At 55.3% G+C, this 23,119-nt stretch overlaps 1 protein-coding gene across 1 annotated transcript in view; it reads left to right on the forward strand.

Moving 5' to 3' along the window:
* The first annotated feature begins 6,375 nt into the window (after positions 1 to 6,375).
* CARS1 (cysteinyl-tRNA synthetase 1) overlaps positions 6,376 to 23,119 on the forward strand; it is a 19,115-nt gene continuing 2,371 nt past the window's right edge. Inside the window, exons 1-15 of the mRNA XM_040255221.1 lie at positions 6,376 to 6,414; positions 8,013 to 8,312; positions 8,620 to 8,760; positions 8,984 to 9,072; positions 9,683 to 9,804; positions 15,824 to 15,936; positions 16,340 to 16,468; positions 16,742 to 16,871; positions 16,951 to 17,054; positions 17,359 to 17,456; positions 17,578 to 17,767; positions 18,179 to 18,247; positions 18,535 to 18,616; positions 22,048 to 22,128; positions 22,642 to 22,709. Coding sequence (XP_040111155.1) covers positions 6,376 to 6,414; positions 8,013 to 8,312; positions 8,620 to 8,760; positions 8,984 to 9,072; positions 9,683 to 9,804; positions 15,824 to 15,936; positions 16,340 to 16,468; positions 16,742 to 16,871; positions 16,951 to 17,054; positions 17,359 to 17,456; positions 17,578 to 17,767; positions 18,179 to 18,247; positions 18,535 to 18,616; positions 22,048 to 22,128; positions 22,642 to 22,709 — 1,755 coding nt within the window. The remainder of the gene's footprint in view (positions 6,415 to 8,012; positions 8,313 to 8,619; positions 8,761 to 8,983; positions 9,073 to 9,682; positions 9,805 to 15,823; positions 15,937 to 16,339; positions 16,469 to 16,741; positions 16,872 to 16,950; positions 17,055 to 17,358; positions 17,457 to 17,577; positions 17,768 to 18,178; positions 18,248 to 18,534; positions 18,617 to 22,047; positions 22,129 to 22,641; positions 22,710 to 23,119) is intronic.

The raw sequence follows: 23,119 nt of genomic DNA on the forward strand, positions 1-23,119 counted from the left end.
TTTTTCCCCAGTCAATGAGCAGATGGTCCCCGACGCTGGACGATACGACTTTTCAGATTTTTTGGTTTATAAAACGGTGCAAAAGTGATAAATATCCAGTAGAAACCGAGCTTTGAATTTTGATCTATCTCTGGACTAGCGATAGGCAGTCTGCTGCTATCCCGGCTTGCTGGGCATCAGCGATGAGGCCTAGCTCCCAGCCAGTTGCTCTATCACCAGGATAAACAACTGATGGACCACATTTCCCTGGGGGCTCAGTAAAGAATCTTCCTGCCAGTTCCGGGGACATGGGTTGACTCCCTGACCTGGGAAGATACCACATGCTGAGGGGCAACGAAGCCCCCGAATCACAACTGCTGAGCCTGTGCCCCGGAGCCTGGGAGCAGGATCAGAGAGCCGGCGAAATGCACAGCCTGTGCTGCAACCAGAGAAAAGGCCCTGCAGCAGGGAAGACCCAGCACCGCTCAGCTCAGCTCAGCCGTTTAGTCATGTCCGACTCTCTGCAACCCCACGCCCTGCAGCACGCCAGGCCTCCCTGTCCATCACCACCTCGTGGAGCTCACTCAAACTCATGTCCATTGAGTCGGTGATGCCATCCAACCATCTCATCCTCTGTTGTTCCCTTCTCCTCCCGCCTTCAATCTTTCCCAGCATCAGGGTCTTTTCAAATGAGTCTGTTTTTCGCATCAGGTGCCCGAAGTGTTGGAGTTTCAGCTTCAGCATCAGTCCTTCCAATGAATATTCAGGACTGATCTCCTTTAGGATGGACTGGTTGGATCTCCTTGCAGTCCAAGTGACTCTCAAGAGTCTTCTCCAACACCACAGTTCAGAAGCATCAATTCTTTGGCGCTCACATCCAACATGACCAATTGGAAAAACCATAGCTTTGACTAGATGGACCTTTGTTGTCAAAGTAATGTTTCTGCTTTTTAATATGCTGTCTAGGTTGGTCATAGCTTTCCTTCCAAGGAGTAAGTGTTCTTTTAATTTCATGGCCGCGGTTACCATCTGCAGTGATTTTGGAGCCCAGAAAATAAAGTCAGCCACTGTTTCCCCATCTATTTGGCATGAAGTGATTTGACCAAATACCATGATCTTCGTTTTCTGAATGTTGAGTTTTAAGCCAACTTTTTCACTCTCCTCTTTCGCTTTCATCAAGAGGCTCTGTAGTTCTTCACTTTCTGCCATAAGGGTGGTGTCATCTGCATATCTGAGGTCATTGATATTTTTCCCAGCAATCTTGATTCCAGCTTGTGCTTCCTCCAGCCCAGCATTTCTCATGATGTACTCTGCATATAAGTTAAATAAGCAGGATGACAGTATACAGCCTTAACATACTCCTTTTCCTATTTGGAACCAGTCTGTTGTTCCATGTCCAGTTCTAGCTGTTGCTTCCTGACCTGCATACAGGTTTCTCAAGAGGCAGGTCAGGTGGTCTGGTAGTCCCATCTCTCTCGGAATTTTCCACAATTTGTGGTGATCCACACAGTCATGGCTCAGCTGGTAAAGAATCCGCCTGCAATGTGGGAGACCTGGGTTCGATCCTGGGGTCAGGAAGGTCTCCTGGAGATGGGAAACGATACCCACTCCAGTATTCAGGCCTGGAGAATTCCATGGACTCTACAGTCCAGGGTCGCAAAGAGTCAGACACGACTGAGCAACATTCACTTTCAGGACTTCCCTGGTGTCTCAGATGGTGAAGCGTCTGCCTACAATGCAGGAGACCCGGGTTCAATCCCTGGGTCAGGAAGATCTCCTGGAGACGGAAATGGCAACCCACTCCAGTATTCTTGCCTGGAAGATCCCATGGAGGGAGGAGCCTGGTGGGCTCCAGTCCGTGGGGTCGCAGAGTCAGACACGACTGAGCGACTTCACTTTCTTTTCTTTCTTTCCACACAGTCAAAGGCTTTGGCATAGTCAGTAAAGCAGAAATAGATGTTTTTCTGGAACTCTTCTTGCTTTTTCACTGATCCAGCAGATATTGGCAATTTGATCTCTGCTTCCTCTGCCTTTTCTAAAACCAGCTTGAACATCTGAAAGTTCACACTTCACATATTGTTAAAGCCTGGCTTGAAGAATTTTGAGCATTACTTTACTAGCATGTGAGATGACTGCATTTCTTTGGGATTAGAATGAAAACTGACCTTTTCCAGTCCCGTGCCACTGCTGCGTTTTCCAAATTTGCTGGTATATTGAGTGCAGCACTTTCACAGCATCAACCCTCAGGACTTGAAATAGCTCAACTGGAATTCCATCACCTCCACTAGCTCTGTTCGTAGTGATGCTTCCTAAGGCCCACTTGACTTCACATTCCAGGATGTCTGACTCTAGGTATGATCACACCATCATGGTTAAATGGGTCTTGAAGATCTTTTTGTACAGTTCTTCTGTGTATTCTTGCCACCTCTTCTTAATATCTTCTGCTTCTGTTGGGTCCATACCATTTCTGTCCTTTATTGTGCCCATCTTTGCATGAAATGTTCCCTTGGTGTCTCTAATTTTCTTGAAGAGATCTCTAGACTTTCCCATTCTATTGTTTTCCTTGATTTCTTTGCACTGATCACTGAGGAAGGCTTTCTTATCTCTCCTTGCTATTCTTTGGAGCTCTGCATTCAGATGGGTGTAGCTTTCCTTTTCTCCTTTGCTTTACACATCTCTTCTTTTCGCAGCTATTTGTAAGGCCTCCTCAGACAGCCATTTTGCTTTTTTGCATTTCTTTTTCTTGGGGATGGTCTTGATCCCTGTTTCCTGTACAATGTCATGAACCTCCGTCCATAGTTCATCAGGTTCTCTGTCTATCAGATCTAATCCCTTAAATCTATTTGTCACTTCTATTGTATAATCATAAGGGATTTGATTTAGGTCATACGTGAATGGTCTAGTGGTTTTCACTACTTTCTTCAATTTAAGTCTGAATTTGGCAATAAGGAGGTGACCCTCATCTTCCTTACCTCCACCATAGTTTGGCCTCAGGAAAGTAGCAGGGCATGGCTTGGTTTCATTGAGTTAGACAAGGCTGTCGTCTGTGTGATTAGATTGACTAGTTTTCTGTGATTGTGGTTTCAGTGTGTCTGCCCTCTGATGCCCTCTCGCAACACCTACCGTCTTACTTGGGTTTCTCTTACCTTGGACGTGGGGTATCTCTTCACGGCTGCTCCAGCAAAGGGCAGCCACTGCTCCTTTCCTTGGATGAGGGGTATCTCCTCATGGCCACCCCTCCTGACCTTGAACGTGGAGTAGCTCCTCTCGGCCCTCCTGCGCCCACGCAGCTACCACTTCTTGGACGTGGGGTTGCTCCTCTCGGCTGCTGCCCCTGACCTCGGGCATGCAGTAGCTTGTCTCGGCTGCCACCCCTGCCCTCGGATGTGGGGTAGCTCCTCTTGGCTGCTCCTGTGCCGACGCAGCCTGGCACTCCTGTTCACCGCGCCTGACCTTGGGCGAGGGGTAGCTCTTTTCGGCCATGCTTCTGCGTGGTCCGTCTCAGCCGGTGCACTTCTGTGGAAAATTCTGAAAGAGATGGGAATACCAGACCACCTGACCTGCCTCTTGAGAAACCTATATGCAGGTCAGGAAGCAACAGTTAGAACTGGACATGGAACAACAGACTGGTTCCAAATAGGAAAAGGCGTACATCAAGGCTGTATATTGTCACCCTTCTTATTTAACTTATATGCAGAGTACATCATGAGAAACGCTGGGCTGGAGGAAGCGCAAGCTGGAATCAAGACTGCAGGGAGAAATATCAATAACCTCAGATATGCAGATGACACCACCCTTATGGCAGAAAGTGAAGAGGAACTCAAAAGCCTGTTGATGAAAATGAAAGAGGAGAGTGAAAAAGTTGGCTGAAAGCTCAACATTCAGAAAACGAAGATCATGGCATCCGGTCCCATCACTTCATGACAGATAGATGGGGAAACAGTGTCAGACTTTACTTTGGGGGGGCTACAAAATCACAGCAGATGGTGATTGCAGCCATGAAATTAAAAGATGCTTACTCCTTGGAAGGAAAGTTATGACCAACCTGGACAGCATATTGAAAAGCAGAGATATTGCTTTGCCAACTAAGGTCCGTCTAGTCAAGGCTATGCTTTTTCCAGTGGTCATGTATGGATGTGAGAATTGGACTGTGAAGAAGGCTGAGCACCGAAGAATTGATGCTTTTGAACTGTGGTGTTGGAGAAGACTCTTGAGAATCCCTTTGACTGCAAGGAGATCCAACAAGTCCATTCTAAAGGAGACCAGTCCTAGGTGTTCATTGGAGGGACTGATGCTGAAGCTGAAACTCCAGAACTTTGGCCACCTCACGCGAAGAACTGACTCACTGGAAAAGACCCTGATGCTGTGAGGGACTGGGGGCAGGAGGAAAAGGGGACGACCCAGGATGAGATGGCTGGATGGCATCACGGACTCGATGAACGTGAGTCTGAGTGAACTCCGAGAGGTGGTGATGGACAGGGAGGCCTGGCGTGCTGCGATTCATGGGGTCGCAAAGTCAGACATGACTGAGCGACTGAACTGAACTGAACTGAACTGAACTGAACTGAAACAGCGGGGAGGGAACACATCTCCACCCATCAACAGAAAATCTTTAAAAGATCAAAGACTTAGTGAGCTCGGCCCCGCCCATCAGAACGGGACCCAGTTTCCCCCTCAGTCAGTCTCTCCCATCCATAAGCCTCTTACCCTTCTCCATCAGAGGGCAGAAGGACTGAAAACCACAGTCACAGAAAACTAACCAATCTGATCACATGGACCACAGCCTTGTCTGACTCAGTGGAACTATGAGCCATGCTGTGTCATGGTGGAGACTTCTGACAAAACATGGTCCACTGGAGAAGGGAACGGCAAGCCACTTCAGTATTCTTGCCTTAAGAATCCCATGAACACTATGAAAAGGCAAAAAGATAGGACGCTGAAAGAGGAACTCCCCAGCACGGTCGGTGCCCAATATGCTACTGGAGATCAGGGGAGAAATAACTCCAGAAAGAGTGAAGAGATGGAGCCAAAGCAGAAACAACACCCAGCTGTGGACGTGCCTGGTGATGGAAGCAAGGTCCGATTCTGCAAAGAGCAATATTGCACAGGAACCTGGGATGTCAGGTCCATGAATCAAGGCAAATTGGAGGTGGTCAAACAGGAGATGGCAAGGGTGAACGTCGACATTCTAGGAATCAGCTAACTAAATGGACTGGAATGGGTGAATTTAACTCAGATGACCATTATATCTACTACTGCGGGCAGGAATCCCTCAGAAGAAATGGAGTAGCCATCATGGCCAACAAAAGAGTCTGAAATGCAGTACTTGGATGCAATCTCAAAAATGACAGAATGATCTGTGTTAGTCTCCAAGGCAAACCATTCAATATCATAGTAATCCAAGTCTATGCCCCAACCAGTAACACTGAAGAAGCTGAAGTTGAATGGTTCTTTGAAAACCTACAAGACCTAGAACTAACACCCCAAAAAAACTGTCCTTTTCATTATAGGGGACTGGAATGCAAAAGTAGGCAGTCAAGAAATACCTGGAGTAACCGGCAAATTTAGCCTTGGAGTATGGAATGAAGCAGGACAAAGGCTAACAGAGTTTTGCCAAGAGATCACACTGGTTGTCGTAAACACCCTCTTCCAACAACACGAGAAGATTCTACACATGGACATCACCAGCTGGTCAACACCCAAATCAGATTGATTATATTCTTTGCAGCCAAAGATGAAGAAGCTGTATACAGTCAGCAAAAACAAGACTGGAAGCTGACTGTGGCTCAGATCATGAACTCCTTATTGCCAAATTCAGAAACCAGCACAGCCTTAAATAAACAAGTAAATAAAAAGAACAGTGGTGCACTAAAGAAACAAAAGCCTGATAAACCTACAATGACGCTGCGCCCACACAAGCATTTTGATTTTCACTTTCAGTACAGTATTTAGTACATGACATGAGGCATTCAGCATTTAATCATAAAATAGGATCGCTGTTAAATGGTTTTTCCAGCTGTAGGCTAACGATTCTGAGCTTGTTTGAGGTACACCAGGCTAAGCTAGGACGTTTGGTAGGTGAGCTGTGCTAAATACATTTTTCAGCTTAATGGTATTTTCAACTTAGGAAGGATCTATAATCTTGTCATAAGTTGAAGACATCTGAGTCTTTTTTCCCCTTTTTCTTGTCTGATTGCATCGGCGGGGACTTCCAGTTTGCTGCTGGAAGAGTGATGAGAGGGGACGTGCTTGCATTACACCTCATCTTAATGGGAAGGCTTCGTGTTTCTCACCCTTACGTCCGATACTAACTGCAGGCTTTCCGTAGCTGTTTTCTGTCACGTTGAGGAAGTGCCCCTCTCTTCCTAGTTGGCTGAGAGTTCTTGTCATGCACGCATGTTCGATTTTGTCCAGCGCTTTTTCTGCATTGACACGGTACCATGCTGATGCTGATAGGATCATGTCATTTTTCTTTTTCAGTCTGTTGGTGTGATAATTTACAGTATTTGATTTGATGAAGTTGGACCAGCCTTGCACACGTGTGATGAACTTGGTTGTGGTATATGGTTCTCTTGACGCTTCTGTAGATTCAGTTTGCTAATATTTTATCTGTTTTTTAATCCGTGTTCATGAGAGATACTGTTTTCTCGTAGTGTCTTTGGTTCCCGTATCAGGGATGCTGTCCTCTTCTAGCTTCTTAAGGTAACATCTGATTCCAGATATTTTTTCTCTTCTGAGAAGTGCATTCTGCGTTACAAATTTCTTCAGAGCACTGCTTTTGCTGTGTCCCATAAATGTTAACAAGTTGTGTTTTCATTCTCATCTAGTTCTAAGTATTTAGAATTTTTTCTTGAGATGTCTTCTTTGGCTAGTGTCTTATTCACAAAGGTGCTGTTTAATCTCCGCGTGTTTGGGGTTAGTCCAGGTATCTTTCTGTTGCAGGCTTCCAGTTTAATTTCACTGCCATCTGATAGCACACGATTGCTGTGCCTCTTAAGTGTCTCTGGGCATGTTGTGTGGCCCGAGGGCAGTCTGTCTTGGTAGATGCTCTAAGTGTCTCTGGGTGTATTCCGTGGCCCAGCGTCTGCTCTGCGTGCCTGGAGGGGAATGTGTCTTCCCCCTGTTGGTGGATGAAGCAGTCTCTTCATAGGTGTCAGTTAGGTCCAGTTGATCGATGGTGGTGTTGAGTGCGGCCCTTCCTCCTGATTCTCTGGATCTGCCCACTGAAGTCTGCAGCTGGGACCCGGGATCCGTCTGGTCCTCTTGATGTTCCCTCGGCGTTTGCCCGCCGGGTTTGATGCTCTGATGTGAGGTGCCTGTGTGTCGAGGGTTGCTGTGTCTCCGTGTAGAACCGCCCCCTTTATCATCCTGTGATGCTCTTCTTTATCCTCCCTTACAGGCCCACCAGGAGTGGTTCACTCTCCGTTTTGTGACACCCTTTCACTCGTTGTGGGGACAGGGTTGCGGCTTTCACTGGGAGGCGGAGCTGGAGCCCGAGTCTCTGTTTCATCAGCCGCTGCCCCATCTCTGTTACCCGTTTTGTTCATTTCTCTTTGGGTTTAGTCTGTTCCTTTTTGTCTCACCACTTAGGAGTTTAGCTCATTTTTTGGTTTAAGCATTTAAGGCCATAAATTTTTCTCTAAGTAAAGTTTTTGCTGCTTCTACCTATGTTGACCTTCTTTTACTGCTCAATAGGTTTTTATTTCCCCTTTGATTTTGTGTTTTGAAACACGGATTATCTAGGCGTTCGTTTGACTGGGACCTCCTTCCTCTGCTCTGTCTTGTTCTGTGTTGATCCTGCCGGCAGCAGTGGGCTTTCTGCCCCTGCACGTGGGACAGGCCCAGAGCTCACTTCCAGCTGCAGCCTGACAGCGCCTGCCTCCCTGGAGCCCTGCCGCCTCTGCCCGCCTGCCCTGGGCACCAGCTGGGTCCTGGGAGGTTTCCCAGTAGCTCTGCCCTGTCTGGGGGCTGCTCCGGGGCCGCCCCGCCCACCTCTGCCCTCCCGCCTTGTTCTGTGCCTGCGCCCCCAACAGCGAAGCACAGACCGCCTGCCCGTCTGCACACTCGTTGCTGCTCTAGCTAAGGAGCCGAAGCCCTGGATCCTCCAGGGCAGAGCGCCGGGTCCGCTGGGCCACTGGGGCTCGGGCGCAGCCCTGATGCTGTCTCATCGCGTCTCAGATGGCTGTTTCTGGGTGTGGCACGAGGACCGCAGTGACAGGACGGGACTCGCTCCGACGCTGCGTCACTGTGGTCATGACGTGGGGCGTTTAGCTGATGGCACGTGCCCGGCCGGGCGGCCTGGGCATGGAGACCTGCCTCTGGACCGCGGCTCCGTCTGCTGCTCTGAACCTCCCCTCGAGCAGGCGTCCAGGCCTCGGTGACCACACCGCACGCCCTCCCGCCCCACCGCACCGCTGGGCCTCCCCAGGCCCACCCTGACCCTCCGGGCACACAGTCAGAGCTCCAGCCTCTGGATGGCCAGGCCATCCGTGGGAGCTCTGGCGTCTCCTCCCGGGTCGGGTGCTGGCCGTGCACGGCAAGTCTGTGCGCGCGAGGCGGAGACAGATACGCGTAGACTGCACCTGCCGTGGGCCCTGGAACTTGGACCCGGGTGCACACATCCTGCTTCCTTTTCCTTAGGTGTTGCTGGAAGAAGCAAAGGATGTGCTTTCTGACTGGCTGGATTCCATGCACGGCAGTGAGGTGACGGACAATTCTATTTTCTCCGAACTGCCCAAATTCTGGGAGGCGGAGTTCCACAAAGACATGGAAGCTCTGAACGTAAGTGTCGCCCTGAACGTAAGTGTCACGGATGGTCTTGACCTCGGTCTCTTGGGCCAAGGGCCCCGTGACCAAAGTCCTCCCGGGATCCAGACCCTCTTCACTGCGTGTGCAAGTTCAGTTTGAAAAGACAGCGGGGGTGGGGGTGGTGCGTGGGGGAGGGCCGGGGCACCGGGGCCCAGCGGTGCTGGGGCTTCTGGAGCCGGCCTCGCCTCGTCCCCAGGTCCTCCCACCGGATGTCCTGACCCGGGTCAGTGAGTACGTGCCCGAGATCGTGGACTTTGTCCAGAAGATCGTGGACAACGGTTACGGGTGAGCTCGAGGCTCCGGGAAGGTGTGCCCAGGGGCACGGCCCTCCGCCAGCTCGGAGAGGAGCAGGGAGGCACGGGGAGCCGCCAGGGGGGTGGTGGCCCATGCTTCCGTCTCAGAGCCGCACGGCACGTGAGCGATGGACGGGCCACCACGCAGCTGCAGCGGTCCTGTGAGGGCCCGCGCCCCTCGTCCCTCCCTGGGCCCCCAGCTCCTCTTCTTATGAGGACACCAGTTGTGCTGGGTCAGCGCCCACCCTGGAGGCCTCGTTTTCACTTGAGCTCCTCTGTAAAGGCCCTTTTCCAAATGCAGTCAGACAGCGAGGTGCCGGGGGTCAGGGCCAGCAGGCAGAGGCGAGGGTGGCATGCAGGGCAGTCACCCGGGCAGGAGGCAGGGCACGGGCCAGGCCGTTGGGGAGTGAGGGAGCCCTGTCCCGGCCCCCGGCCCAGCCACGCTCGTCACAGCCCCGTTTGGCCCACTCGGTAGCCGTGTTGGAACAGCCTGCTGGCCGGCCCGCTGCACAGGGCGTGGAGCACACCCCGAGGGCCTCTGGGTCCCCAGGCTGGCCAGCCGGGCAGCTTGTCACGCCTTCCCCGATGGCTTTGTGTTCCAGCTACGCTTCAAACGGGTCCGTGTATTTCGACACAGTCAAGTTTGCCAACAGTGAGAGGCACAGCTATGGAAAACTGGTGCCCGAGGCCGTCGGGGATCAGAAAGCCTTGCACGAGGGGGAAGGTAAGCGGACCGGCTAGGGTCAGAGCCTGGGGAGCCGTGGCCTCACCCTGCATGGCCGTGGGGGCCTAGGTTCACGGGGACCCTGGCTTAACAACTTGAGGACTTTAGGAGCTCTCTACACGGAACCCCTGAACTGCATTGTTGCCTAGGGGACAGAGCAGTGAGCAGCCGCCGTGCGGCCCCGCAGAGCAGACAGGCCTCGGCGCCCGGGGTGGGGCTGACTACTTTCTCGGTGCCCAGAGTCCCCAAGGGTCGGGCTGGGCCGGGCTGGACTCCTGCCCGGGGGTGTGGAGAGGACACAGAGGTGACCCTCTGAGTGAGCGCCCGGCACCCTCATGGGGCAGCAGGGAGCCTGGGGAGGAAAAGCCCCAGGGCACCTAGATAGAAGGCAGGCAGGGCACCCAGAGAGGCAGGAGACACAGGCTGTTCACTTAGAGACCCCAGAAGGGGCTGGGGGCGGACGCCGGGTGGGGCAGGGCAGCCCCTGTCCCGGGGCAGGAGCGAGCAGTCATTATCTGTACGGTCGCTGCAGGGAAACCAAGATGGGGGACTTGGGCCACAGTCAGAGCCCGTTCTGATCTTGAAGGCTCGGCTCTGGGAGTGGACAAAAGCAAGAGTGACTTCTGAGCGCCTGTGGTTAGTGTGTGTAGAGGTTGGTTGTGTCCTATGTCACAGTATGCTTCAAGGATAGCTTAGTTGCAACGTGTGTGACTGTCGTTTAGACCAGGGAATGCATTTAGTCCTACTAGACCATAGCCCGTCGTCCACCGTGATCACTCACACTGACTGCGTGAGAGCCCTTGGGCAGAGCTTGGCAACAGGACGACACACTTGAGGACGCCGGGCAGCCGCTGGGAACGGCCTTGTCGTTGCCACCGCGACAGTAACCCACGTGTAAAGACAGCCCCCCCCGCCCACCTTGACCCAGACGTGCTAAACAGAGACACGAGGCTTTTCCTGGACCAGGCTGGGTTCTGTCTGTCTTTGATTCATAAGTGTTTCCTCCGCTCTCACCCTCTCACACCACCAGACGCACTTGTTGGCGCCAGCGTCTCTGGAAGGCACTGGGGCCATAAAAATGTTTATCTTGCTTTTTTTTTTTTTAACCATGGATACAGTTTTCACATTTTATTGTCCTTACATTTAAATTTCACCATTTGCTACATGGAGCCTAAGTACGTACTGGACCCTAGTCCAGACTTTTGAAACGTGATGCTGATGGATGTGGGGCTGTAAGGATGTATGACAGAGCGTAGACGATCCTGAACGGTTAGAAGGTTGTTGGCGGGTGTTTGCTTCTGTCTGTCTGCACTCGCAGCCAGGCAGACTTATGAGTCTCTGGGTCGTAGTTGGAGGAAGCACCGTCCAGGACTGAACGGGGGTGCCTGCTTGCTGACTGAGTCTGCACAGACTCGAGAGTCTTTGTCCCGATACGAGGGTGGCTTTGTTGTACAGGTTACAGCTTCCTCAACGTATGACTGTACAATGTCATACGTTGGGTCCAGTGACTTCTCCTTAAGGGCTCTGTAGTAAAGAGATTCAGTTCAGTTCAGTCACTCAGTCATGTCTGACTCTGCGTCTCCATGGACCGTAGCACACCAAACCTCCCTGTTGATCACCAGCTCCCAGAGTTTACTCACACTCATGTCCATTGAGTCTGTGATGCCATTCAACCATCTCATCCTTTGTCGTCCCCTTCTCCTCCCATCTTCAATCTTCCCCAGCATCAGCGTCTTTTCCAGTGAGTCAGCTTTTTGCATCAGGTGGCCAAAGGATTGGAGTTTCAGCTTCAACATCAGTCCTTCCAGTGAACACTCAGGACCAATCTCCTTTAGGATGGACTGGTTGGATCTCCTTGCAGTCCAAGGGACTCTGAAGAGTCTTCTCCAACACTACAGTTCAAAAGCATCAATTCTTTGGCACTCAGCTTTCTTCATAGTCCAACGCTCACATCCATACATGACTACTGGAAAAACCATAGCCTTGTCTAGAGGGACCTTTGTTGATAAAGTAATGTCTCCGCTTTTTAATATGTTATCTAGGTTGGTCATAACTTTCCTTCCAAGGAGTGAGTGTCTTTTAATTTCATGGCTGCAGTCACCATCTGCAGTGATTTTGGAGACCCAAAAAATGAAGTCTGTCACTGTTTCCCCATCGATTTACCATGAAGTGATGGGACCAGATGCCATGATCTTCGTTTTCTGAATGTTGAGTTTTAAGCCAACTTTTCCACTCTCCTCTTTCACTTTCATCAAGAGGCTCTGTAGTTCTTCACTTTCTGCCATAAGGGAGGTGTCATCTGCATATCTGAGGTTCTTTCTCCCGGCAGTCTTGATTCCAGCTTGTGCTTCATCCAGCTCAGCATTTCTCATGATGTAGTCTGCATATAAGTTAATTAAGTAGGGTGACAATATACAGCCTTGATGCACTCCTTTCCCAGTTTGGAACCAGTCTGTTGTTCCATGTCCAGTTGTAACTGTTGCTTCCTGACCTGCATACAGGTTTCTCAAGAGGCAGGTCAGGTGGTCTGGTATTCCCACCTCTTTCAGAATTTTCCACAGTTTATTGTAATCCACACAGTCAAAGGCTTTGGCATAGTCAGTAAAGCAGAAATAGATGTTTTTCTGGAACTCTCTTGCTTTTTCCATGATCCAGCGGATGTTGGCAATTTGATCTCTGGTTCCTCTGCCTTTTCTAAAACCAGCTTGAACATCTGAAGTTCACGGTTCACGTATTGCTGAAGCCTGGCTTGGAGAATTTTGAGCATTACTTTGCTAGCATGTGAGATGAGTCCAATTGTGCGGTAGTTTGAGCATTCTTTGGCGTTGCCTTTCTTTGGAACTGGAATGAAAACTGCCCTTTTCCAGTCCTGTGGCCACTGCTGCGTTTTCCAAATTTGCTGGCATATTGAGTGCAGCACTTTCACAGCATCGTCTTTTAGGATTTAAAATAGCTCCACTGGAATTCCATCACCTCCACTAGCTTTGTTTGTAGTGATGCTTCCTAAGGCCCGCTTGACTTCACATTCCAGGGTGTCTGGCTCTAGGTGAGTGATCACACCATCATGATTCTCTGGGTCTTGAAGATCTCTTTTGTACAGTTCTTCTGTGTATTCTTGCCACCTCTTCTTAAAATCTTCTCCTTCTGTTAGGTCCATACCATTTCTGTCCTTTATTGTGCCCATCTTTGCGTGAAAAGTTCCCTTGGTATCTCTAATTTTCTTGAGATCTCTAGTCTTTCCCATTCTATTGTTTTCCTCTATTTCTTTGCCCTGATCACTGAGGAAGCTTTCTCTGCTTGCTATTCTTTGGAACTCTGCATTCAAATGGGTATATCTTTCCTTTTCTCCTTTGCTTTCCACTTCTCTTCTTTTCTCAGCTATTTGTAAGGCCTCTTCAGATAGTCATTTTGCTTTTTTGCATTTATTTTTCTTGGGAATGGTCTTGATCCCTGTCTCCTGTACAGTGTCACACACCTCCATCCATAGTTCATCAGGCACTCTATGTATCAAATCTAGTCCCTTAAATCTATATGTCTCTTACACTATATGATCATAAGGGATTTGATTTAGGTCATACTTGAATGGTCTAGTGGGATTCCCTACTTTCTTCAATTTAAGTCTGAATTTGGCAATAAAGAGTTCATTATCTAAGCCATAGTCAGTTCCTGGTTTTTTTTTTTTTGCTGACTATATAGAGCTTTTCCATCTTTGGCTGCAAATAATATAATCAATCTGATTTCGGTGTTGGCCATCTGGTAATGTCCATGTGTAGAGTGTTCTCTTATGTTATTGGAAGAGGGTGTTTGCTATGCGTTCTCTTGGCAGAACTCTGTTAGCCTTTGCCCTGCTTCATTCTGTATTCCAAGGCCAAATTTGCCTGTTACTCCGGGTGTTTCTTGACTTCCTACTTTTGCCTTCCAGTCCCCTATAATGAAAAGGACATGTTTTTTGGGTGTTAGTTCTAAAAGGTCTTGTAGGTCTTCATAGAACCGTTCAACTTGAGCTTCTTCAGCGTTACTGGTTGGAGCATAGACTTGGATTACCGTAATACTGAGTGGTTTGCCTTGAAAACGAACAGAGATCATTCTGTCATTTTTGAGATTACAACCAAGTACTGCATTTTGGACTCTTTTGTTGACTATGATGGCTATTCCATTTCTTGTAAGGGATTGTTGCCCACAGTAGTAGATAGAATGGTCATCTGAGTTAATTCACCCACTCCAGACCATTTAGTCCGCTGATTCCTAGAATGTCGATGTTCACCCTTGCCATCTCCTGTTTGACCACCTCCAATTTGCCTTGATTCATGGACCTGACATCCCAGGTTCCTGAGCGATATCGCTCTTTCCAGCGTCGGGCCTTGCTTCCGTCACCAGTCCCGTAAAAGACTGGGAGTTGCTGTTGCTTTGGCTCCATCTCTTCATTCTTTCCGGAGTTATTTCTCCACTGATCTCCAGTAGCATACTGGGCACCTACCAACCTGGGGAGTTACTGTTTCAGTGTCCTATCATTTTGCCTTTTCTTACTGTTCATGGGCATCTCAAGGCAAGAATACTGAAGTGGTTTGCCATTCCCTTCTCCAGTGGACCACATGTTTTAAAGACATAGCAGATGACGCAGAAACGTGGAGAGAAGATCCAACGGCATGTCAGGCTCAGCCGCTGGGTGGGCTGGGGTCGTCGGGCAGACCAGTCAGCCCACAGGGCACGTGTGGGACCGGAAGTGACCCTGAAGTGGGGCAGAGGGAGGCTGGAGCATAGAGCAGGGGTCACGAGGCCGGGACACCGGGGCCACGTGAAGACTGGGGCAGGAGCGTGTGGGACAGAGAATCTGTTAGAAGTCTTCAAAGTTAAGTTTATAGAGTTGGAAACACTCATGGCTGCGTGTGTGATGACGAAGAATGTAAAGCCCAGTGTGCGTTCTCTGTCCTGCGAAGGGTGGGCAGAGAGGGTCGGCGCTCCAGGTCAGGTCACGCATCTGAGAAGCTGCCGACGCCAGGTGACGTGACCATGGTGAGAACGGGGGTGCGGCCCAGACGGACACGCGTCCCGCGCGGTGGGCGCCTGGGCTCCCCTTCCGCGGATGAAAGCCTGCAGAGCCGCTTGTCAGGACGGCAGGACGGCCGCAGTGGTCGCGCAGTTCACGCCCCAGCATGTCCGCCTGTGGCGTGTTTCCCTGGGTCTGTCGAGTCTCCCAGGGGCTCTGTGTTTAGAGCCTGGCGCACTGGTGGGCGCGGTGGGCGCCTGGGCTCCCCTTCCGCGGATGACAGCCTGCAGAGCCGCTCGTCAGGACGGCAGGACGGCCGCAGTGGTCGCGCAGTTCACGCCCAGCACGTCCGCCTGTGGCGCGTTTCCCTGGGTGTGTCGAGTCCCCCAGGGGCTCTGTGTTTAGAGCCTGGCGCACTGGTGGCACCCCTTGCTCCAGCAGGGCCTCCCGCCAGCTCTTCTCTCAGCCACTGACGTGCTGCCTCCTGGGCTCCTCCTGCAGTGGCCGCGTTTGCAGCCTGGACGTGAGAGTCCATGTCACTCCTGTTCTGGAGTTTTCCACCAGGGCCCTGGCAAGACCCTCTCGGGCCTGAGTGCCTCAGCCAGCACAGCTCCGACCCCCAGGGGCACACTCTGCGTGCAGGCTGGGCTGAGGGCGGGTGTTACGTTCACAGCAGCTGCTGTGTCCACGTGGTCTGGGGGCTCTCCTGTGGGTGGGTTCCCTTTTGGGACCAGCGGGGATCCCGACGTGCAGCCTCCAGGCCCAGCGCACTGTGCAGAGTGGCCCGGCTCACAACTCCCAGAATCCGGCCCAGAGGCCACTGCATATTAGTACAGGACCCTGCCCACTCGAGCCGGCATCCCTGAGGCAGGCCCGCGAGAACAGCCCCTCACACCTGCACTCCGCTCTGTCATCATCCTGACGTGGGGGCTGCAGGGGTGGGGGGCAGCGGGGGGCAGGGGTGGGGATCCAATAAACGCATAACTCACGCGTCCCTGGGCTGAGACGATCCCACGCTCCCCACGTCCGCAGGCGACCTGAGCATCTCTGCAGAGCGCCTGAGTGAGAAGCGGTCCCCCAATGACTTTGCGCTCTGGAAGGCCTCCAAGCCCGGGGAGCCGTCCTGGCCCTGCCCCTGGGGCAAGGTGAGTGTGGCTGGGTGGGGGTGGGGATGCATCCCCGCAAGGCCCACCCGCTGTGGGATCATCACCTCCCTTCCTGGGACTGTGTCTTCCCCTCTGTGGCCAGTGGGATGGGACTGGAGCACCTCGGAGCCCTGCATCCCAACCGTCTCTGACCTGAGCTGTTGGGGCGGGTCCGCCCTCTGACGTCGCCCGTGACGACAGTCCTGGTGGCCCAGAGCCACAGGGCAGGGGTGTTGGAGCAGGGGTCCGGCAGTGACACCGCCTCGGCCTTCACGGGGCTCGCCATCCGCTGTGTTCTTTCCACGTGTGGGGCTTGAGCCCCTGCTCCTGCGGAGCTCGGCTTCTGGGGGCCGCGGCCATGGAGGCCAGGCGGGGCGCTCGCTCACCGAGTGTGGGTTCCCAGGGGCGCCCCGGATGGCACATCGAGTGCTCGGCCATGGCGGGCACCCTCCTGGGAGCCTCAATGGACATCCACGGAGGGGGCTTCGACCTCCGCTTCCCCCACCACGACAACGAGCTGGCGCAGTCAGAGGTAGGGGCCGCGGCTGCCGTCTGGGCGGGTGGGCGGGCAGGGGCCTGGGCGGCGAGTGCTCTCCAGCAGAGCCTGGCCTCCCAGTCAGGGGCGTGTGAATCGGATTGTTTGGTCTGATTCCCACACGAGCAGCCTGGCCTTCGCAGCGCAGGCCTGGACCCACCCGTCCTCACCTCCTGCCAGGGCCCTGCCCAGCACAGGGGTCCCCCCCTTCTGTGCCCCCTTGGGCCTCTGGAGGTGCCCCTGACCCCTGCTCCTGCCCTGTGTGCGCAGGCCTACTTTGAGAACGACTGCTGGGTGAGGTACTTCCTGCACACGGGCCACCTGACCATCGCGGGCTGTAAGATGTCCAAGTCGCTCAAGAACTTCATCACCATTAAAGATGCCCTGAAGAAGCACTCAGGTAAGGAGATCCTGGCGTCCCTGTCTGGGCGGGCGCAGCCAGCTGGGGTGCAGCCTCAGGCCTTCCTTTCTGCCCGCAGCACGCCAGCTGCGCCTGGCCTTCCTCATGCACTCGTGGAAGGACACACTGGACTACTCAGCCAACACCATGGAGTCGGCGCTGCAGTACGAGCGGCTCCTCAACGTAGGTCCTGCCCCAGGCCCCCTGGCCCCGAAAGGGCCTCGTTCATCCCAGGCAGAAGGGGACGAGGATGCTGAGCTGGGGGGTGGCTCAGCTGCTTTGCCGGTGTTCCCTGTCTTGCTGTGTGGGCACCTCCCATCCAGGCCCGCCCGCCGGCCACCCCAAGGGGCCCCCAAACCGAGATGGGACTCTGGTCCCACAGAGAAACCTTTCGGTCCCCTTCCTGCCTCCTGCTGTGTGTGGGGGTGGGTGGTGCCCAGAGCAGCTCTTTTCGGAAGTTCTCCTGAATAGGGTTTTCTAACTTCAGGAGTTTTTCTTAAATGTGAAAGACCTCCTCCGAACCCCCGTGGAGGTAGCCGCTCAGTTTGAGAAGTGGGAGGACGAGGAAACGGAGCTGAACAAGAGGTGAGGCGGTCCCATCGTGCCCGCTGACGGGGGGCGGGGGGCAGCTGGCGACTCCGTCCCTGCCGTCTGTGCAGGCGGAGCTGTCTGTCTGACGGCGCCCCGCCTTCCTCTCCGCGCCCAGCTTCTTCAAGAAGAAGGCCGCGGTGCACCAGGCGCTCTGTGACAACATCGACACGCGCACAGTCCTGGGGGAGATGCGGGCTCTGGTGGGCCAGTGCAACCTCTACATGGCGGCCCGCAAGGCCGCCCGGAGGAGGCCCCACCGCGTCCTGCTGGAGAGCGTCGCCCGCTACCTCACTCACATGCTGACGGTGAGCCCGCCGCGCCGGTCCCGCTGGGCCCGTGGGTCCTGGGAGCCGTGCCCCCAGCGCCTCCGCCTGGGCTGCCGTCCCTCTGGTCTGGGGTTTCACGAGCAGAAGTGCTTCCCTGCCAGCGGCCCCGATGCCTCGTTCAGCACGCCCTCCTCCTGCTGACGAGTCCTGGGGGTCCCTGCAGGGGGCTCTGTGGTTCAGTGGCCTTGGCTGGGGTCCAGAGGGGTAGTGGGAGCCAGACCCGTCCTGCCACGGTGCGCGGGCACCTCAGCCTGGGTCTCCGTCTCTGACTGCCCGCCCACCAAGGGCACCGCCTCAGGCACCCCTCAGGCACCGCCGCCCGCCCCTCGCAGACGCGGTCCCTGCCTGCCATCTCAGCCGCACGTCCTGCACACTCGCTTCTTTCCCTAGATCTTCGGGGCCATAGAAGAGGACAGCCCCCTGGGTTTCCCCGTTGGAGGAGCTGGGACCAGCCTCAGTGTGAGTGAAGCCCTCCCGGGCCAGGACTCCCTGCTGGCTTGCCCCCAGGACCGCTCTCCCTCCTGGGTGTCTGAGACCAGGCTCCTGGGAGCCCCAGGCTCAGGCCACTGCGGGGGGACCCTCTTACTGTCCTGTCCGTGCCACCATGCGGGCGCCCCCACGCCTGTGGGCCCCATGTTGGATGGGCTCGCACGTCCATTGGCAGCCCCGCCCTGAGGCGCATGTGCCAGGCTCTGACCTTCACAAATGGGGCGCCGGTCACAGCAACCCCAATGTTCTCTCTGCAGCTGGAGTCCACAGTCATGCCGTACCTGCAGGTGCTGTCGGAGTTCCGGGAAGGAGTGCGCCGGATCGCCCGTGAGCACAGAGGTGAGGTGTGCCTGGCGGGGCTCCATGGCCTGGGGCCTCTGCAGGCCGAGGACTGGAGGGGTCCTGTCCTTGCCCTCAGGGCCCCATGGTGGCTGCACAGCGTCTGCTGGGGCGGCTCCGGGGTCTGCTCTGGCTTCGCCGTCTCCACCCTGCCTGCCCCTTGTGCTCGCCTGAGAGCCTGAGGACGAGGGGGTGCGAACGTGTCCTCTCGGGCGGCGCTGAGCGGTTGTCAGATTCAGAAAGGCGGTCCGCTTCTCCCTCTGCTGGTCTGGATTCACGGCAACCAGCAGGGCTGACCTGAGCCTGCGGTGGGCAGCGAAGCCCAGGCCGTGCAGGTGGGGAGGGGCGAGGCTGCAGCTGCAGGTGGCCGTGGGGCGTGCTCCTTCCCGCCTAGAGCTGGGCTCAGAGCTTGGCACCTGCAGGGGCCGAGAGGTGCCCCAGGGACGTCGCCCGCAGGCCTGCGTCCAGGCACCCGTTCTCCTTGCTGTCCTCCCTGGTGGCCGCATCGCTGTGTTCTTCCAGGAGCCCCGCTGGCCCCTGGCTGTCCTAGCTCTGTGCACAGGCGCCCCCACCCCACCTCGGGCAGGTCCTCCCGCTGCCCCGCACCCAGCCCACTGCTGCCCAGCACCGCCCCCACGGGGCCGCCTCCACTCCTGTCCAGGCCTCACGTGAGGTTCCGCCCCAGACCCGGGGGCCGCTTCTCCAGCCTGGACTCTGCGGGAGGAAGCCTTAGCTTTACTCCTGCCGGCGTGGCGGTGCCAGGGCCGGAACCTTCCATCTCCACCTTCGAGCTTCTCCCCTCCCCGGAGGCCGGCCCCCCCCCTCGTGCTCCTCTTAGGGTTGTGTGAGTTGTTCTCAGACATTTGTTCCATATGCTTAAGAGTCGGTTTATTGAATTCCTCGAAAATATCCAACTGGGGTTTTCCCTTAAAAAAGAATAGTTAATTGAGGTGAAACTCACGTGACATAAAACCAGCCACATTGCGGTGCCCATTCAGGCTCCCAGCGCCTTCCTGTCCTGCGCGCGCTGTCCCCTTCCGGCCCCCAAACGTCTCCACCCTCCAGAGGCACTCCCCTCCCCCAGCCTCCGGCCACCGCCAGCCTGCCTTCTGTCTCGGGGTTGTCCCGTTGTGAGCGTTTTACGTAAACGGATCATACGGCAGAGGACAAGATGGTCGGATGGCATCACTGACCCAGTGAACGTGAGTTTGAGCGAACCCTGGGAGATGGTGAGGGACAGAGAGGGAAGCCTGACGTGCTGCAGTCCATGGGGTCGCAAAGTGGGACGTGTCTTGGTGACTGAACAGCAGAAACCAGCATGTGACCTTTTCTGTTTTACCCATTGTTCCCTGAGAAGTAAAGAGAGATCCAGGGTTGGGAGAGTCCCTGGGATGCTCCCGGCTTTCCCGTCTCTTAAGTTCACTCTGTTCTCCCAGGTTTCTTTTGAGTCTCGGTTCAGTTCAGTTCAGTTCAGTCGCTCAGTCGTGTCCGACTCTTTGCGACCCCATGAATCGCAGCACGTCAGGCCTCCCTGTCCATCACCAACTCCCGGAGTTCACTCAGACTTGCGTCCATCGAGTCAGTGATGCCATCCAGCCATCTCATCCTCGGTCATCCCCTTCTCCTCCTGCCCCCAATCCCTCCCAGCATCAGAGTCTTTTCCAATGAGTCAACTCTTCGCATGAGGTCTCATGCAGAGAGAAAGATGGGGCTTTTTGCCCGCAGGGGCAGGGAGCAGACCCTTTCCAGCCTGGTCTTTGGCTGCTTGTGTCTGCTTCTCAGCAGGACGTTTGCAATGTTCCCCACGCTGTGGCACGTGGCCGTGCCGCCTTCGTTTTTACACCCATGATTGTCCACTGCGCGTGCGTGCATGCTCTGTTTGTCTGTTAGCCCTGGATGGGTGCTTGGGCCGTTTGCACCCTTGGCGCCCGGCGCTGCTGTGAACGTGCGTGTGTGAGCATCAGCGTGGCTCCTGTGCTCACGTGTGTCGGGCGCACACGTAGGAGAGGAGTTACGGGACCGTGCGGCAGTTCCGTGCTTAACGTCTGCGTAGTGAGTGCACTGAAAAGTGCTCAGTTGTGTCTGACCCTGCGACCCCATGGACTGTAGCCCGCCAGGCTCCTCTGTCCATGGGATTCTCCGGGCAACAGTACTGGAGTGGGGTGCCATTCCCTTCTCTAGGGGATCTTCCCGATGCAGGGATCGAACCCGGGTCTCCTGCATTGCAGGCAGATGCTTTACCCTCTGAGCCACCAGGGAAGCCCGTTAGCTTCTTGAGGGCCTGCCAGAGCACTTTCCGTAGCGCCTGCACCGTTACACGTTCCCACCAGCGGTGCACAGGGGTTCCCGCTTGTCCGGGCCGTTGTCAACACCGGTCGTTTTCTGTTCCTTATCGTCACAGCCATCCTAGTGGGTGTGATGGTATCTTGCCGTGGCCGTGACTTGCGTGACGTGGTGACTAGCAGCGAGCGGCTTGGCCGTCTGCACGTCTCCTCTGGAGAGGTGTCTGTCCAGGCCCTTGGCTCATTTTCAGCTGGGCCCTTTGTCTTGCTGCTGAGTGGTCGGAGCTCTGTATTTGTTCTGGACGCTAGAGCCTCTTCGGATCCGTGGCTGAGGAGGCTGGGGAGAAGGCGGCTGTAAAGTAACTGGCAGTTTTGGAAAGAAAGCCTGGAGGGAGGTTTGTGCTCCACGGACCAGAGCAGGTCTCTGTGGACGTGAGGCGCCCCCCTAGAGGGCAGCCCCTGAGGGGCCCCAGGCAGGCGTGGCCCACCCCTGGGCCGCGGCGGTGCTGGTGAAGCTGGCCCGCTTCCTGTTACGGTGCGAGTGGCCGCTGGGTACTTGGTTCAGCCAGTGCTCTGGGGTCTCCTGGGGGGTGGGGGGCGGGCCATTGAGTGAAGGCCCCCCAGGGCAGAATGAGGAGGAACCGGACATAAAGACCATCATCCCCCCAGTCCTGCCTCGGGGCTGGAACGGGTATCGGGGAAGCGGGAGGCTGCCTGCTGCTTGCTCGTGTGGCTGTGGCTGCTCTGAGCCGACAGCAGGGAGCCAGTCCGAGGCTGGTCGTGGCCTCGGGGCTCGGAACCAGCCCCTGGCCCCGGGTGGAGGGACGCGGCTGCCTCTCCCAGGATCCGCCGCGCCCTGGCCACGGGGCTCAATGTTCCTGGGTGCCCGGGGGCCCCTCTGTGCAGCGGAGCCCTGCTCTGCCCGGGCCTGCCATCACGCTGGGCTGTCCCCACGCAGGGTCCTCGGGGCCAGGCTGTGTGCCCGCCGCTCAGCAGGGCCCCGTGCTGTGCCCGGGCTGTGGGGTCCCGGGGGTCTGCTCTGCACCCAGTGGTGCCCGTGGTGCCCGTGTCGGCTTCTCCTGCCTCCACCACCAGTGGAGAGTGCCCAGGCACCACGCCCAAGGGCTGAGCTGTGTCCTCTGCCCACAGTGCCCGAGGTCCTCCAGCTGAGCGACGCCCTGCGGGACGACATTCTGCCCGAGCTGGGGGTGCGGCTGGAAGACCACGAAGGTGGGTCCTCTGGCTGTGATGGGGGGACGGGGGGGGGGCTGCCAGGTGTGGCTGGCTCTCGAGAGGAGAGCTGCTGGGACGGGTCCGAGGGCACCGCGCCTTTTACAGGGTCCGAGTGCCGGATCGTGCCTCTTGGGCATCACGCCAGCCCCTCCTCTGTCTGAAAGACGACATCTGGGGCTCTGCTCCTGCGGCCTGACTGCCTGGCACCCCGATTCTGCAGGGACCTGTCCCTCGGGAGGCAGCCTGTGTTGTGGATCATCAGCGAGTTGACAGCTTGTCTTGACTTGGCTGGGGTTTGGGCTGCACAGAAAATGATCGGGTTTTAAACACTCAGGAGAAAGTCTCATTTTGTGACGCCTGGCTGTTTGGGCCGCCCCCCCACAGCACAGTTAACGTTTGCTATGTGGGAGCAGTAAGGTGGGGCTTCCCTGCTGCCCTCTGGGGCCCCCGAGGGTGGGAGCGGTGGGCACAGGGCTGGGCTCAGGAGTCTCACGGCCGTTTGCCTTTCAGGACTGCCCACCGTGGTCAAGCTGGTGGACAGAGATGCCTTACTGAGAGAGAGAGAGGAAAAGCAAAGGGTGAGTGAGGCCACAGGAGCCGGGGCTGGCTGTCTGCTAGGCGTGATGACCACGGGCGCGTGTGCACCGCACACGGAAGAGTCAGTGTTTACAGTCTTATTAAGTTCCAGTGTTTGTAAATGTCGAACGGAGGACAAACCAGCTAGGCAAATATTTGGCAGTTAGACAGCAACAGTATCAGCTCCTAATGAAGAGCAGAGCGTGAGGGGAGGTCTCTTGCTTCTGGTGACCTGCAGACGGGTGATCCCACCTGCCTGTCACCTGAAGCGTCACCTCAGCCCGGGGGTGAGCGTGTCTCACCTTCATACTCCCCGTCCCCGGGGGTGAGCGCGTCTCACTCTCCGTCCTCCCCGTCCCCGGGGGTGAGCATGTCTCACTCTCCGTCCTCCCACGATCGGACGTGCACACGG

This window comes from Oryx dammah, unplaced genomic scaffold (assembly GCF_014754425.2).
Source record: "Oryx dammah isolate SB20612 unplaced genomic scaffold, SCBI_Odam_1.1 HiC_scaffold_15, whole genome shotgun sequence".
NCBI classification, from domain to species: Eukaryota; Metazoa; Chordata; class Mammalia; order Artiodactyla; family Bovidae; genus Oryx; species Oryx dammah.